The 15,910-nt window shown below is 44.6% G+C and overlaps 1 protein-coding gene across 5 annotated transcripts in view; it reads left to right on the top strand.

Moving 5' to 3' along the window:
* Positions 1-15,910, top strand: part of TSNARE1 (t-SNARE domain containing 1) — a 571,939-nt gene that overhangs the window by 99,206 nt on the left and 456,823 nt on the right. For all 5 annotated transcript variants that reach the window (XM_019553440.1, XM_019553422.1, XM_019553414.1 and 2 more), the window contains exon 3: positions 6,490-6,559. In XM_019553440.1, the coding sequence (XP_019408985.1) occupies positions 6,490-6,559 (70 nt within the window). The remainder of the gene's footprint in view (positions 1-6,489; positions 6,560-15,910) is intronic.

Below are 15,910 nucleotides of genomic sequence, written 5' to 3'. Positions count from 1 at the left end.
CACCCAGCCACATGCCACAGACACCGAGCCACACACCTCCCCTCAAGCATTATGGACAGACAGATGGAAATGCTAAGGCTTTTATTGTATTAGAATGTAGTTACTGATATATAAAAGCATAGTATAACAACTTTAAATAGCATGCACATTAAAGGCCAAATTATGTTGTTGATACACGGTTCTCATGGTTAACTTTTCAAAGTGCTGGATTGATTTTTCTTAAGTCATTGTGCAATGAAAAGGAAGCCAAGTTTCTAACTGCAACTATTCTAGTGGGAGCATGTGAGAAAAAAAAAATGTTCCAGTTTTTTTTTTTCCTTGCAGTTGCATAATTCAAAAGCACTTGAACTTCTTAGGCTCAAACTTTGTAAAATAATTGTTGGCAGTCTTGGGAAAAAGTACCATTTTATATGAGACAAAACATGGAAAGGAATTTAGCTGAGGGAGTCCTAGGCAATTGCAATGAGAAGACTACATTGGAACATAGAGCTCACCCTTTAACTTTGATTAGCAATAATTAGGAGAGCAGGTACTCCGGATCTTACCTCTCCAGCAAGGTCATAACTCCATCCAGACTTGTCTACTGGAGGTCTTTGAAGAATCATTGTACCTTACTGTATGTTTAAGTGGTAGCACATAAGAATGGATAAGGAATAAGATGTGAATAAGCCGTGCCCCCCCATGTACACTATGTTAAAACTATGCATTTTTATTAGTGTTAGTCTTGCCCTGTTGAAGTCACTGCAGTTAGTTTTAAAAGGCATGATTGCTTACAGCAGATTGGGGACCATAACAACTGCTAATCCTGGAACCAGACCATGGAGCATACTTCCTCTTGCTCTCCAAGGCCGGCTGCATGGGGAGAATTGGACATGCATTCTTGCCCTTGGGGTTTTGATGTCTGTTTGGCATTGTCTTCACTTGCCCTCACTATTGCAGAGCTGAATCTGGAATGGATTAACAAGGCTATTCTTATAGCTGGTGTCATGGTAGCATCCAGTTGTAGGTACAAAATCAGTGTGTGCTCTGCACTGTACAAATATGACACGACAACAGCCGCACCCTAAATACCCTTCAGTCTAACGGTTTTAAAAAAGGACAGAGTTGCTGCTAGAAGCGGGCAGCAACTATTACAGTGCCAATGTTGCATCTGAATGCTCCTGTTGTGAGACAAGTGAATTAAGTCAGTGTAGTTTTAATCCTGTATGGAACACGGTTAAAGTTATGCTGGTTTTGCTAAACTTTTCCAGGATGTTGGCCATGTCATAGTTACCTTGTAGCTATCATTTGATGCTGGATGTGTTAAGTCTGTCTAAGGAGTCCACCAGGGATCCTGGGGTTTTTTGATTAAAAAAAGCCAAAAGAAAAAACAATTTTCAGATATAAAAAAATAACCCCAAATCCACATTTTTCTGTGATTAAAGTGAAATGCCACACACACACACACACACACACACACACACTATATATATATATACACACACATATATACATACACACACACACTATACACACACACACACACACACACACACACACACTATATATATATATATTTTTTTTTTTTAAATCTCTTTTTTTGTATACCCCCCAAAAAAATTCTGCATTTTCCCATTATTCAAATGAAACACTATATATATGGCATTCTCCTTCAACACCTTTCTTAAAACTCTCAATTGTCATGATGTCTACAAAGAACTTAAAAAAGGTCAGGGCACTGGGGGACACCACTACTGCTCACAGTGATAACCAGGGATCCTGGTTTTCTTTGATTTAAAAAAAAAAAAATCCAATTTTTGGATATAAAAAATAACCCCAAATTAATGTCACATATATAATATATATGACGTTTCTTTTTAATCCTGGGAAAATGCAGATTTTGGGTTATTTTTTTTATATTCAAAAATTGGGATTTTTTTTTTTTATCAGAGAAAACCAGGATTCCTGATTATCACTGTGAGCAGTAGTGGTGTCACACCAGCATCCTGACCTTTTTAAAGTTCTTTATAGACATCATAACAATTGAGAGTTTTAAGAAAGGTGTTGAAGAACATGGGATGGCTCTGTGCATCTCTTCAGGGAGTTATTTCCTTGTAAGAAGGACAGCATGGGAGTAAGGATGAAGGCTTTTTTTTTGTTTGTTTGGTTTTTTTTAAGTTAGCAAATAAGCGATGCAGGCTGACACCTTCACTATCTTGGTATCATATAAGGAAACAGAGGATAAGCTATGAAAGATCTGAGAAGCAAAGCCAATTTCACTGATGAGAAGTTGAAGAAAATTGACAGAGGGAAACAAAAGGCTAAGATATGTTGTCCAGGCACTGAGATAAAAAAGAAATGATTGGTCATTTCAGCTGGATGCAAGTGGGGACACGACGCAAGGTATCTAAGCCAGAAGAAGGATGTGTGTTCAGACCTATTTGCTATATACGCATGGTGGGGTAGGCCCACCGGGAAACAAGAAGCCTCTCTTAGTGGTTAGAGGGAGGTCATTAGCTGTATAATGATTGATTTCTTGGGGGGGGGAGTGGACCAGCAGGGGGCACTCACCTGCTGAGCCACCCACCTCACTGTGCCCGTCCACCTACCAAGCTCCTCATGCCTCTGCTGGGCCACCTCACGTCTGGCTGACCCCCTTCCTAGACCACACTCACAAGCCTAGGGTAATCACTGCCACCACCCAGAAGTCTGGTCTGTATCTGGGCCCTGTGCCCCCTGGGGTACACAGGCCTTGTAGATCTTGAGGGTGCTTGACCCACTGTGAGAGCTTGGGGTGCTTTCTTTAGCCTGAAGCACAAAGATTAGCCTCCCTTAGTTGGCTGAGCATAGGGAGCTTAAAAGCTTGCCCCAATCCTTCCCTCCCCCCGAGTCCACCATGCTTGTTATAGTGGAGAGCTTTATTGGTTAAAGAGGATAGGCTTGAGGAAGGGTACAGGATAGAGAAGTATGAAAGAATAACCCACAGCAAACCATGTCAGCTTAGTAGCTGTTTGATCTGCTTCTACATTACAGTCAGCTATATATCTAGAGAAGTTCCAAGTAGTTTACTCACTTCAGCATCCTGAGAGAGAGGGAAAGAGCTGCAGATGTTCCAGTTGTTGTATGTAACTTAACATGGCTGCCGCCCATCTCCCGGGGAGTCTCAGCTTTATATAGCCCTTTTGACATCACCTTCGAGACCCAGTCAAGGCCAGGTGTTGTTTGGCAACCCAGGGCAACCAGATTGACAGACAGGTGAGAAGAAAATGGTAAGGAAAAACCAATAGAAGAGTTGTGGAAGAAACTGGGATGGCATTCTTCCACGGGGGTAAAAGGTGATAAAGCAGGAGTGTGAGTGTGGGTCAGAGCTTAATAACCAGGGTCTCAATGGGAGACACTGAGCAGAGAAAACCAACCACTGGGTCTTTTCAGATTGTGAGGGGATTAGGGGCCAGTTGAGAGTTTTAGTGGTTTTATAATAGTCTTACAGTCCCCCAGGGCTCTCGTGGTGGGTGTCAGCTTCCTTTCACCCAATGCATTCTGATCTGGACTGAAGACTCTTTGCAGGTCCCAATCCTGTGTAGTGCTGTGCAATGCCTGTGGGGTGCTGAGAAGCCCCTAGCACTTGGTAAGATCAGGTCCATTGCTCCAGATCAGTCTTGCATGGAAGGATCAGTTTCAAGGGCATCTTCTTGCTGCATTTTATGTGCCCACCAGAGAGAATATATGTGGTGGAGTAGTTTAACTTCTTCAGTGGTAATTGTGGATGATGCCATGTCAAAACACAAGTGTGCATGCACAGCTGATTTGAGGGGAGGTGGAGAGGGGAGGCATCACAGCCCTGGGTCTGGTTTTAGTTTCACCCACCCAGTTCAGTTACAGTGCTCATCTGTCACACCGTGCATTTGTTGGGGTGGGTCATCAAGGCCCATGGGTAACTCAGGCAGAAGGAGCTGTACATGTTGAGTACCAAGGGTTGTTACTCTCCCATTCCCAGACTCCTTATCCAGGAGCACAACCATGCCCTGAGCTGGCAGCAGAGGGGAAACTTGTTCCTTTTCTAGGGTCTTGGATTAAATCAGTGCACCAAATCCTGCAGTCTTGGTTTTCATTCATTTCTTCCCTCAGACGGAACTGAGGTCCCTGAGATTTTTGGCTGAATGGTTTGTATGAAAAATGCATGAAGATACATGCCATGCATTCGTCATTGAATTTGAAGAATGTACGGAGATGTTTGCAGGCTTCAGTTGGGAGCAGAGTGGAAGGGAACAGGACTAGGTGAGAGGAAAGGAGTGAGCGTGTTTATGTCTACCATAAACTTAACCCTGGTTAGGCTCGCATTGTGGGTGGTACCAGCAGTTTGTGCTTCCCTCTGAAGCATCAATGTCGGGTAACGTAGCAGAGATTATGGAGGTAATTGCACTATGCAGATCTGATCTGATCTGGCATTTCCAAGGGAACGGGCAGATGACAACTAATGCATACAGTATAGCAACAGGAAAAAAGAACGCTTGGGGTATAGAGATGGCCAGGTTGTCACCCATCGAGACCTGCAAAGCAGCTACGGCACCACTTCTGCAAGGGCCTGGGGCTGGCAGATGTTCAGGGTCTGTCAGGGACATTAGCAGGAAGCCCAGCCTGGGATTATTGCCTGGGGAGTTGCACCTCCCTTGGGTCTCTGGCCTAATCAGCAGGACTTTCAGCCCCGGCAGGATGTCTAATGTTACAATGTAAAGTTGGTACCTAGAATTCAAGGTGAAGAAGGACATTTACTTGTGTACCAGTGGTCTTGCAAGCCTGACATTCAGAGTAGTTGCTTACCAACAGTGCCTCTTGCAAACATACTGGAGGTTGGGAAATTTGGTTTAGGGCCAGATATGCTAGCAGAGCATGCTTTTGGGTCCAGAGGGTGCAATGGACATCATTCAAGGGTGCCAGTATCACCTTTCTTGCTGTGCTCCAATTTCTTGTAGGCAGGGTTCTTCGGGTAGATATGATATCTTTTATTAGACCAACTAAAAAGTTGGAAAAAAAGTTCTTTGCAAGCTTTTGGACACAAACACCCTTTGTCAGGCATAGAGGGATGAGCCTACAGCCTTCACTTCATAAATCTGCTGGATACAAAAACCATGGACTTAATACAGATGTTGGATTTATGACACATTACAACCTGCCTGACATCTGATACCCCAGGTAACCTGCCTCCAGCTGACCACTTGCATTTCTTCATACATTTCCCTTCCTTCCTCCCTTCCTCTCCTGTCTACCCATTTTCTTCTTAACTTCCACTTGTTTGCATTATCACAGACATGCTTGGTGTAAATTGGCTTCTTTTCTACCTTGGAAAACACACAACAACTGCAGTTTCCCTATGCCTGACTCAAAGCTTGCAAAGAACTTTTTTTCTAACCATTTAGTTGGCCTAATAAAAGATATCATGTCTATCCAAAGACCCTTGCCTGTCTATGTCCTTAGACCAACACAGCTACAACCAATAACTCCCCCACCCCCATTTATTATATGCCTGTTTGCCTGTCAAATGGAGATCACATAATTCATGATTTCCAGATTCTCCGGAATTCACAGAATAATAGAAAACAAGGGTTGGAAGAGACCTCAGGAGGTCACATCTAGTCCACCCCCTGCTCCAAGCAGGACCAGACCCAGCTACATCATCCCAGCCAAGGCTTTGTCTACCTGGGTCTTAAAAACGTCTAAGGGTAGAAAATCCACAGCCACTCTGGGTAACCTGTTTTCGTGATTTACCCCCTTCTAGGAAGAAAATTCTTCCTAATATCCAACCTCAACTTCCCTTGCTTCAACTTGAGCCCATTGCTCCTTGTTGTGTCACCTGCCCCCACTGAGACCAGTCTGGCTCCATCCTCTTTGGACCCACCCTATTAAATCCCTTCTCAGTCTTCTCCAGAGAAAATAAGCCCAGTTCCCTCAGGAGCTGTTTTTGCTTCATCCCTTCTATGTCTCACTCCTTTCCCTTCATTTATATCTCTCTGCCACCCTACTCCCTTTTTCTCCTTCCTGTACTATGTAAGTTTCCCTTCTCTCATCCCATCTATTAGACTTTGATCATTAATTTAAGTTCACCTGCTTTCTGCACCTTCTCAAAATCTCTTTCGGAAACTTCTCACAAAAGATGTCTATGAGCATTCACAGGCTTGAGACTTCAATTTCTAACGACTCTGAGACTGAGACTTCCTAAAGTGTAACTTGGAAGCTGGAAATGCCCATTTACAGTTACGGCAGTGCACAAATAGCAAACGCTTGTAACAGTCCTTGTGCGCCATGTGCTCGTATTGCACTTGATCAGCTTCCCCTGGTGAAGAAGTGCCTTCTCTGGCCTTTCTCATCTCATTTTTCTGTGCATTCATTTGCCCATATGTTAGTTGCTCCATGCAGCAGTGTGAAGGAAAATCCATTTAAAGCACATAATCCTTTTTCTTTTTTTGGAACGAAGTGCTATTTCTTTGTCTTTTCTTTTTCTCCTGTTGACAGTGACTTCCTTGGAAAGAAGCCTTAGATCCCTGGGGACCTCAAACGATACACAAGAGCTGCGAGATGGACTGTGAGTCTGTACCGTATTGCTACAGATTTTTCTTTTACCTTTTACTTATCTATCCCTGCACCCTCGGTAACTTTTCACCACCCTTTCTCTATTGTGTTTCTTCATGCTTATGATTCATGATGGTTGGAAATGCATTTATCTTATAAAGCTTCCCTTGCATTAGTTTTTGGGTTGGGGAGGAAGGTAACTAGATAATGGAAAATGATCACTCGTCCCAGACATGCTATTTTGTTTAATATGAATGAGATGGCTGGAGTTGGAAGCTGATAGAGGTTTCCCTTGCCAAAGGCAACCAAACAAGTTGGAGGAAGGAGGGAAGGAATAGCGGGATGGCATGTTTATAGGGAGAAAACTGGCCTGGGACACTACACCTCACAATTACACACATCAAAAGAATTGTAAGTTACGTCTTGCTTTTGGTGGATAAAAATTGCTAGCCCTTCTCTCACACATCCCTACACAGACACTGTTACTTTTCATCATATGGGCACTAATCAGAAAATTAAAATGACCTTTCTGTATGTAGTGCATTAGGATGTTAAAACTTCATCATTTTTAGCAGTCAGGCTAACAAATTCACCCCCCGCCCCCAGCCCTGAACTCAATATTGCTGTCATGAGGGGGCCTTGTGAAGCTGAGGACAAGACTCTGGTTCTGCTCCCTTTCACGATTTTATCTCATTGACATGGAAACCCCAAATGCCCCAAAGGTCCTTTTTTTCTACTACTTTATTTCTTCAAGCTCCAGTAATACAGCCAGTACCTCCTAGAGAAGGAAGAAGCGGCAGAAGTAGTTTCTGAAACCCTCAAGAGCTCACTGATTTATTCCTTGCCCCTGCCGTGCTGCTATTTTCTGTGAATGTTTCACCCGTATAAAACATATGGGTGTGCTGCTGAACTTTTCAGCCAAAGTAGGTACAATTAGCTCCTGTGTACTTCCATTACAGTTTGTACACTTGGCTGTACCTAGGCAGGTATGCTTGGCTCTTGGGTATATTGAACTGTTCAGTCCAGCAGATGCCATTCTGGCTTTGTTTTCACCTAGTGTGTTTGGAAGAGTGACGGTGATTAACCTCCTCTCTTCTAAAACAGATGTTGCTCTAATTTAAGTCATGTACACACATCCAGTGACTCCTGGGAAAGTCATTTCTCTCCCAGGAGAAACTATGAGTGTTCACGTGTTCAGGATTTTTCTCCCAAACCAAAAATGCCCTCTCATGGAGGAAAAAAAAACAAAACCCCAAACCCCAGGGACGGTCAGTGTTAAATCACTCTAAGGAGAGTTAATCTTGGGAGAACGAATGTCTGTGTGCATTCTCTCCTGAGAGAAGCCACAGCACAGTCCTCATGAATCCCAGGGTGCCTTGCCAGTCCTCTCCCCCTATCCTGCCCAGGTAATATTGTGTTACCCAATGGACTGTTTTTGTTCCAGCAAACACTTCCCCTTCCCAATCCACACATTGTGATACAAGAAGATGCATGCTGACCCTGGACAGCCAATCAGGGTTGCCTTGTGCACTGGTACCACCTATCTTGAGGCAGACTGAGGGAGCCTTTGCTCCCATAAGCACTGTAAGCTGTCTGTTCGCCAGGGGCTCAGCATTTAAAGGTCTGGTCAGGTGTCTGTTGGGTAATTTTTTTTTCTGCCAGGAAAACAAACCTAGGAGTATTCTCCCAGATCATTTGAATGTGTGTATGCAGCCCTAGACACACCCAGTACAGCCAGCCCCAAGACACCCGAAGACCAGAAGATTGACCCCAACATCTTGTGATGAAAAATACATCAAATCTCATTTTTAGTCTGTCTTTTAACTTTAACGCTCCTCTCTACTTCTGCATGTGTGCAGTGGTTTCAGGTTGAAAAGTCAGCTTTTGATGTACACAGCACTGCACACCTCTTCCTGGCACCTCAGGCAGACTCCACATCCTCCCTTCTCACCCCCGTGACGGGAGAGCTGCCATCAATGTCATGTCACTGTTTTGATTTTCCCTTCCTAGTGCCCTGTCTTCCTCCAGTGCTCCCATGGGTCCTGTAATAGAGCAGGAAAATGAATAATTAACATCCAGAAAACAAACACCATTGTCCATACAAATTGATTTTTTCCCCCAATTATTTTCTAATAAAGATTTATGCGAGCGACAAGGGTGCTTGTCTAAGAGTTTTTCTGCAAGATTAAATGTTTTGCTGGCTGCTGGACACCCCTATTCCGGGGATAACTTTCTGTACCTACAGCCGTAATGGCATTTGGAGAACTTTAAATTCTTTTTTAAGAAACAATTCTCATTTGTTCAAAGCATTACAATCCTTCTCCTTGCCTTGTGTAATTCTGGTATACTCTATGAATATGTGCTTTACCCAGCAGTGACAATCAGTGATTTCATTTTTAATTTTGGAAATAGGGTAACTTTGAACTCCCCACGCTGCAGCCTCCTGTGACTCTGGAAGGGTGTCCTGCTGCTTCGGAGCAGGGGAGGACTCCCTGGTTTGTAGGAAGCAAGGTGTGCAGCCCCTAACTCAGCAGAAGCTTTCTCCTCCCCACCCTGCTCCTTTTTTTTTGTGCTCACTGTTGTCTCAGATTTGCTAAGAGGGCGCGGCACAATGCTGAGGGCAGGCCTAGGTCCACAGGGACTTATAAAGAGCTGTGCCCATAATGCCTGTAGACCAGGAGTGCTGGTCAGGTCTGGCCCATGGAGTCATGGCATCCAACCCATGAGGATCTCCACAGGTGAGAAAAAAGGGCAGTGGAAGCTCTGTGGGTTGGATCCAGGCCTGCCTGGGCCATTGCTGCACAACAGGATCAGGGCCTGGCCTGCCCCCCTCTTGTCCGGATCAGGCTGGGCTGCTCAACTTCCCCACCCCACACATCCAGATTAAGGCTGAAAAACTCCACTTCCTCGTGTATTCCAGTCGGGGCCTGGTTGCTTCCCACCCCCGAACCCCTTTGCCCCGCAGCTTTTCGAGGTCAGGGCTGGGCTGCCCACCTTCCACCCTACACTCTCTCCCCTCCCGGCAGATGGATCAGGGTTGGACCCTGCACCACCCTGTGGCCTGATCCAGCCCGGGCCACTCTGGCTCCACGTTATGGATCGAACCCACTGGCTGGATGCTTCGTGCAGTTGGACCTGGCTGGCAGGGTAAAAAGGTCGGGCACCGCTGCTGTAGGCACTCGGTTTCTGCGATTCCTAAGAGCTGGCAAGATTGCACAACCTATGCGTGCAGCAACGTCTTGTTGGTTAACTGCTCAAAAAAGATCTCTGAGGCTGGGTGCTGTCTCCCCCACGTTTCCCCTTAAGTGCCCTCTAACCCAGAAGGGACGGAGACAGCAATGAATGAACATGTGGCTGGTTTATTGCTTTTGCTGTTACGGCGAATACAGTAGTCTTTGAGTAGAGTTTTATTTGGACAATAAAATTGCCACATGGCCTGGTTTTATATTTGCTTTGTGAGGGAATAGGGGGACGTGAGGGGGTGTGGAAGGGAGGACGTCACAAGAGGTCGGTTCCACAGTGCTTCCAGCTGTTGAAAGGCCATGCAGAATAAAGTGCTCAAGCCAGCACAGGAACGGTGTAAGAATCAGCTTGTTTTGTTGGCTTCTCGCACTCCTGTTCATACACCTGCATGCAGACGTTTTGTCTTGTGCACATGCTGCATGCAAGGTCTCGTCTGTGTAAGGAACTTGGTCTCAGTGAAGATAGACTGTGACTGTAAAGCAGATTAGCTCTTCCTGAACAATTCCCTGCATGCACACCTGTTATGTTGAAGTAAGAGCACCTTATTCTGAATTGGCTTTATCCACATCTACAGACACTGTCTTTTCTTGCTTACCACCTACCCCCAAATAAGATCTGCACCTTGTTTTTGAACAGGCAGGATGGAGGAAAAAAGTATTTCCCAGAGTTATGGCCGTGAAAAACCGGAACAAAGCCTAATCATCACTCCGCTCACTCTCACTTTGCTGCTGAAGCAAAGGATATAAGTTTAACTGTTTTACAGCTGGATTGTCAGCAGCTGTTGGTTGCTCAGCCAAAAGCTGAAACCGCAGTTGCTGCTGAAGGCTGGCCTCCATGCGTGAATCAGAGCAAAAATCAGCCTGCAGGGCTGTAAAATAAGAAGAGAGAGACTAGGAGTAAGTAACGGATAGCAAAATTGGTGAACAAAGGATAGTTCGACTTGTTCAAACTTAAGGCCGTCAAAAGAGCCGAGAGATTTGTTAACACTAACAGAATGAAGAATGATTTGCAGGAATTGGGTAGATTGTAATGGACCATTAAGTCATTGGCTCTATCAATACTGCCTGAATAGAAGTGCCATTCCTGCTATCAAGCTGTTGGTTTTATACTCTGGGTGAAGTAGGAGTCAAATTGGTGTATGGTGAACCTTTGGATCTGCCTTGCTAGATTCTTTCCCTTCCCACGTGAAGCTGCTGGAGGGACTGGAAGGAAGAGAAGCAGCGACCACCTTACAGTGTCTTCATGCTTCTGTTCTAGGCAAACCCCCCCCCCCCCCAGCTTTCCCCCTTAAGGCATGCGCCCCAGTTCTGGAAAACTAATTTTTGGGGAAAAGATGTGTGGTATGCAAGTAAATATGGTAGTTATTTCTGAAAGGGGGGTATGTTGATTTGGAATATGGAGGGTTCTTCCAGAGCAAGAGACTGCTAATTATTTTTGAACAGCAAATGAGAACTATCGATTTCAACATATCCCTCCCCTACTTTGTCTAGTGCAGCCCATAGTGCAGAAAAGAAGACAGTTGAAAAAGATTTGGTTATTATGTGCTGTTTATTATTATTATGTGCTATTTATTATAATACATTTATTGGAAATGACTGGGGATTTAGAGATTTTCAGGAAGAGGAGTGTATCTGCTTACTTTTGCCTAAGAGAGCCCAGAGAGTTAATTTTCCCCTTAAAATGGGAGCTCGGTTTGCAAGCGTGCTACTCCTTATCCAAAAAGCAGTGTGTGGCACCGTAAGACTGCCTAGCTAGTGGTGTGTCTGTCCAGGGGCGAACATCCGTACATCCCGGAGCAAACATCTTTGCTCATCGCTCTTCAGCGGTGGGGTTTTCTTTCAGAACACGCTTGGCATCTTGCACCCCTCCTTCAAGGGGGCAGAGGGCCACCTCTTCTGGAGGATGATCGAGCTGAACGTCACTTTGCACAACTGCTGATTAGGTTATAGCACCAGTGTCAAACATAAAGTCCGTGAGCTGGATGTGGCTGGTGTAACTGTGCATTGACCTGTGCGTGTGCGTTTCATATGTAAAAGAAGTGCTAAGGTTGCAATGCCAAATATTTAAATGTTAGGAAATGCTTCTTTGGGCTGCTATGCGGGCTACTTTAATTCAGCCTCCTTATGCATATGCGGTATGACACCATCTTTAATTATAGACTCTCTTGCCGTTTTTCTCCTGTTTCATGCAATGCACAAGGATGGACCAGCTCTGGGGATGAATCCTGGGTGTGGAGTAGAGGATGGTGTCTGTAGGACCCATAATTCATTTCTTATAGAGGTTGGAAGGTGTGGAGGGTATTACAAGAAGAGATATGAGTGTCTCATGCTTTCGGGAGTTGAATGTTGCCTGGGGAAATTAGATTTTCTCCCTGCTTTTGCCAAAAAAAAAAGTTCTTTTGTGAAGATGGGCAAGTCAATTAAACTGAAATGTTCAGCAGTTGTTCCTCATTCTCTGGGTGCCTGACATGAGGTACTTATAGTTTCTTTTTAGTCTTAATCTCTATAGCCCAGTCTTTCACCTGTCTGCCTGTTCTCCTGGGGGGCATAGTGGAGGGACTTACTAATATTAAAAAGCCCCACAAACATACTATGATAAGAGCAGCATAGAAAACCTGGTGAGGAAATGGTATGTAGTAAATAATTCTTTACAACTATTCAGTGAAAAAGTTTAAAAAGGAAAATTCAATAGCTTACACTTTAAGTTAGCACCTTCGACCCTTCGCTCTGAATTGGGCGAGCATCTCGGGGGCGGGGGGGACTGTACATACGGGCATAAAGTGTTTGAATTTAAGGCTGCATGGGTACCCTTAATTCTAGCATTTTCCCAGCTGTTGAGTGCTTCATTTTTCAGTCTTAATGTTCTTTTAACATGGGCGTTTTAGATGTAATTTTCTGCGGCAGTATAGTGCTTGCATTAAGAGTTGTGTAATGTGCACGATTCAGGTGCTCTGCTAAAAAGAAACTCCAAAGTTTTCTTTTCTTCTCTAGTTTTTTGAGAAGAATTAATTCGGTCCAGCCTGTGAGCAGGTCTGTCATGGGGAAGGGGAAAGGCCTGGCTTGTGAGACTCAGCTGTGCTGCCTGCCTGCTGTGCACATCCCAAAGGAGAGCAGGTGCTCATCACCAAACAGCCCTTCCTGGCCTGCCACAAGCCTGGGGTTTGGAGAGGAAAGGAATCTTACAGATAATAAGCCATCTCATCATTTGGGATTACCTTCATACTGCCTCAAAAGGCAGGTTCATGTGCCATGAAGTATCACCAGCATTTTACAGGGAGAAGGGTATCCATACCTAGGGGACTTTCTCTGGGCAAAAGGAGCTGGTCGGTGCCCATTGCTCCTTGTCCTGCCATCTGCCCCCACCGAGCACAGCCCAGCTCCATCCTCTTTGCAGCCCCCCGGCAGGGAGGTGAAGGCTGCTGTTGAATCCCCCTCGGTCTTCTCTTCTGCAGACTAAATCAGCCCAGTTCCCTCAGCCTCTTCTCACCAGTCATGTGCCCCAGCCCCACAACCATTTTTGATGCCCTCCGCTGGACTGTCTCCAACCTGTGCACATCCTTTCTGTTGTGGGGGGCCACAGCTGGACACAGACTCCAGATGTGGCCTCCCCGGTGCTGAACAGAGGGGAAGGATCACTGCCTTTGATCTGCCGGCAACACTCCTGCCGATGCAGCCCAGGATGCCGGTCGCCTTCTTGGCACCAAGGGCACACTGTTGGCTCCTTTTCAGCTTCTTGTCCCCTGTCACCCCCTTGTCCTTCCCCAGCCAATCAGTCCCAGCATGCCCCAGTGCATGGGATTGCTCCCTCCTAAGTGCAGGACTTTGCACTTGTCCTTGTTGGACCTCGTGCAATTTCTTTTGGCCCAATCCTCCAATTTGTTGAGGTCTCTCTGTATCCTAGCCCTACCTCCAGTGTATCTACTACTCCCCACAGCTTGCTGTCATGCACTGCATCCCATCTCCCAGGTTGCTAATGAAGATATTGAACAAGACCAGGACCGAGCCCTGGCTCATTCCACTTGATACCGGCTGGCAACTTGACATCGAGCTATTGATCACTCCCTGTTGAGACCAACGATCCAGCCAGCTTTCTGTCCACCTTACAGTCCATTCATCCAACCAACCCGTACTTCCTTAACTTGCCTGCAGGAGGGCAGTGGGAGACCATATCAAAAGCCTTGCTAAAGTCAAGGTATATCATGCCCACTGCTCTCCACACATCCAAAGAGCCAGTCATCTCTTCACAGAAGGCAATTAGGTTCATTTTCTTGAATCAACTAATTGCAAGAGTAGGCTGCCCCTCATCAGTTAAGTGCGTCTACTCACTGATTCCACACCCTTCATAGTCTGATTCAGAGCTAAGATACAGGCTGATGCATTGCACTGGTTATACAAATTGGTGGTTGCCTCTTGCCCATATAAAGGAGAAGATACAGTTTTCTTATTATTAGTACTGCAGCATTCAGTACTGTGGATCACGACATGCTTTTATACCTCTGTATTCCTTCAAATAGAAGGCACTTAAAAATGGAAAAAAATTCTTTTGAAAATGGCCTGCATCTTTAAGTCAATGGTGAAATAGGAACCAGTAGTTTTATTCCAAAGACACATCTTTATTTGGTGGTTCTCCTTAAATTGAGAGTCAGGAAGTTGGAATGCATTTTAGTTTCAAAGATATATTTCATCCCTGGAAGTTTTCCAGAGCAGGTTTCTTCACTGGGATGTTTTAGCCAGGGATGACCTTGCCATGAGTAGAGGGCTGGGTTGGAGGACCTCTGGAAGTCCCTTCCAGCTCTGCTTTCCTATGATCCCATGTTCCAAGGAATAGGATACCTTGAATCATTTTCCAGCCACAGGCAGTTATCCAGGCTAATTCGGACCAATATCCATTGATAAAATCCAATTGTTTCATTAAAAAGATGCACCCACACACACATGTTTTTCAGGCTCTTATTTCATTTTTTTTTCATGCCCTACAACAGTTCTCCTTTTTTAGCTACCATTGCTCTCCCTGGTACTAAGCACCAAGCAAGGTGGTGGCACATCCTACACTTGGATAATTGAACTATTCACATAATTGACTTTCTCTGCAGTTTCTTTCCCCTTATATATGTGTCTTGCTTTATCTTTATATTACCCTTGATAACTTGGAAGCACTGGCTTAAAAAAAAATCCTCCATTAAGGTATTTATATTTCTTAAGAAATTCAGATTTATTTAAAAAAAAATGAAAAGCAGAAAGATATTTAAAGTAATATTTTTCTGAAAGAAGAATTTTTTTTTAAAGTAAATCAGAAGCTTTTAAGTGTCAGCAAGTTTAATTGAGGGGAGGATTTTAATAATATTTTATGTGGTTTTGTTGTTCTGCTTCTGTAAGCTTAAAAAAAAAAAAGATTTCCATAAATATTTTGAAATGCCATTTATATTTCATTAATATGTTAAGCCCTTCAAAGTAATACCTTCCCTGTTAAACTCACAGTAGCAGGATTAACTTTATCTATCCTTTATTTATCGCTTCTGGCATCATTTTCTGACGTGAACCACCTTGTAGGTTTGGCAGTAAAACCGGGTTACCAGCTATCAGCATTTACATATTACTGGATAATACACCTGCTCCGTTCGTAATTATATCTTATATTTATGTGACATCTCTCATCCTTTGGCACCTCAAAGCACCGACTATGTGACAAACTACAGAGCTGTCTGCTAGATTAATTTATCACATACCTTTGACCACTTCATCTATCCTCTAGTTGCTAATCTGTCTTTCCAGGGCTTCTCCTGACATTCCTGACCCGGAGTCGTTTTGTACAGCTGTAGCGTGTGTGTGCACGCATTTGCTTGTGCTCGTGTGTTGGACAGCCCACATACTTGAAGCTAGGAGATACGTAATTTCATTTTTCTCCATTTCAGTGCAAATGACCCTAGCTAGGGACCTGAGATGACAGGATTCAATCACAAAACATATGGGCAATCCTGGACCCTGTGGGGGTTTGCATATAGCACTTGGTTTGCACTGGAAATGGGTTCGTTCACAAGCTGATCAGAAATAGCAGCCATGTGAAAAGCATGGAAAGCATTGCTATGGACTAACGCATCAGGGCTTCAGAGGCTATGAGAGGG

Source organism: Crocodylus porosus, unplaced genomic scaffold, assembly GCF_001723895.1.
Source record: "Crocodylus porosus isolate Cpor-Errol unplaced genomic scaffold, CroPor_comp1, whole genome shotgun sequence".
NCBI lineage: Eukaryota > Metazoa > Chordata > Crocodylia > Crocodylidae > Crocodylus > Crocodylus porosus.
This window is presented reverse-complemented; position numbering and strand designations above follow the sequence as displayed.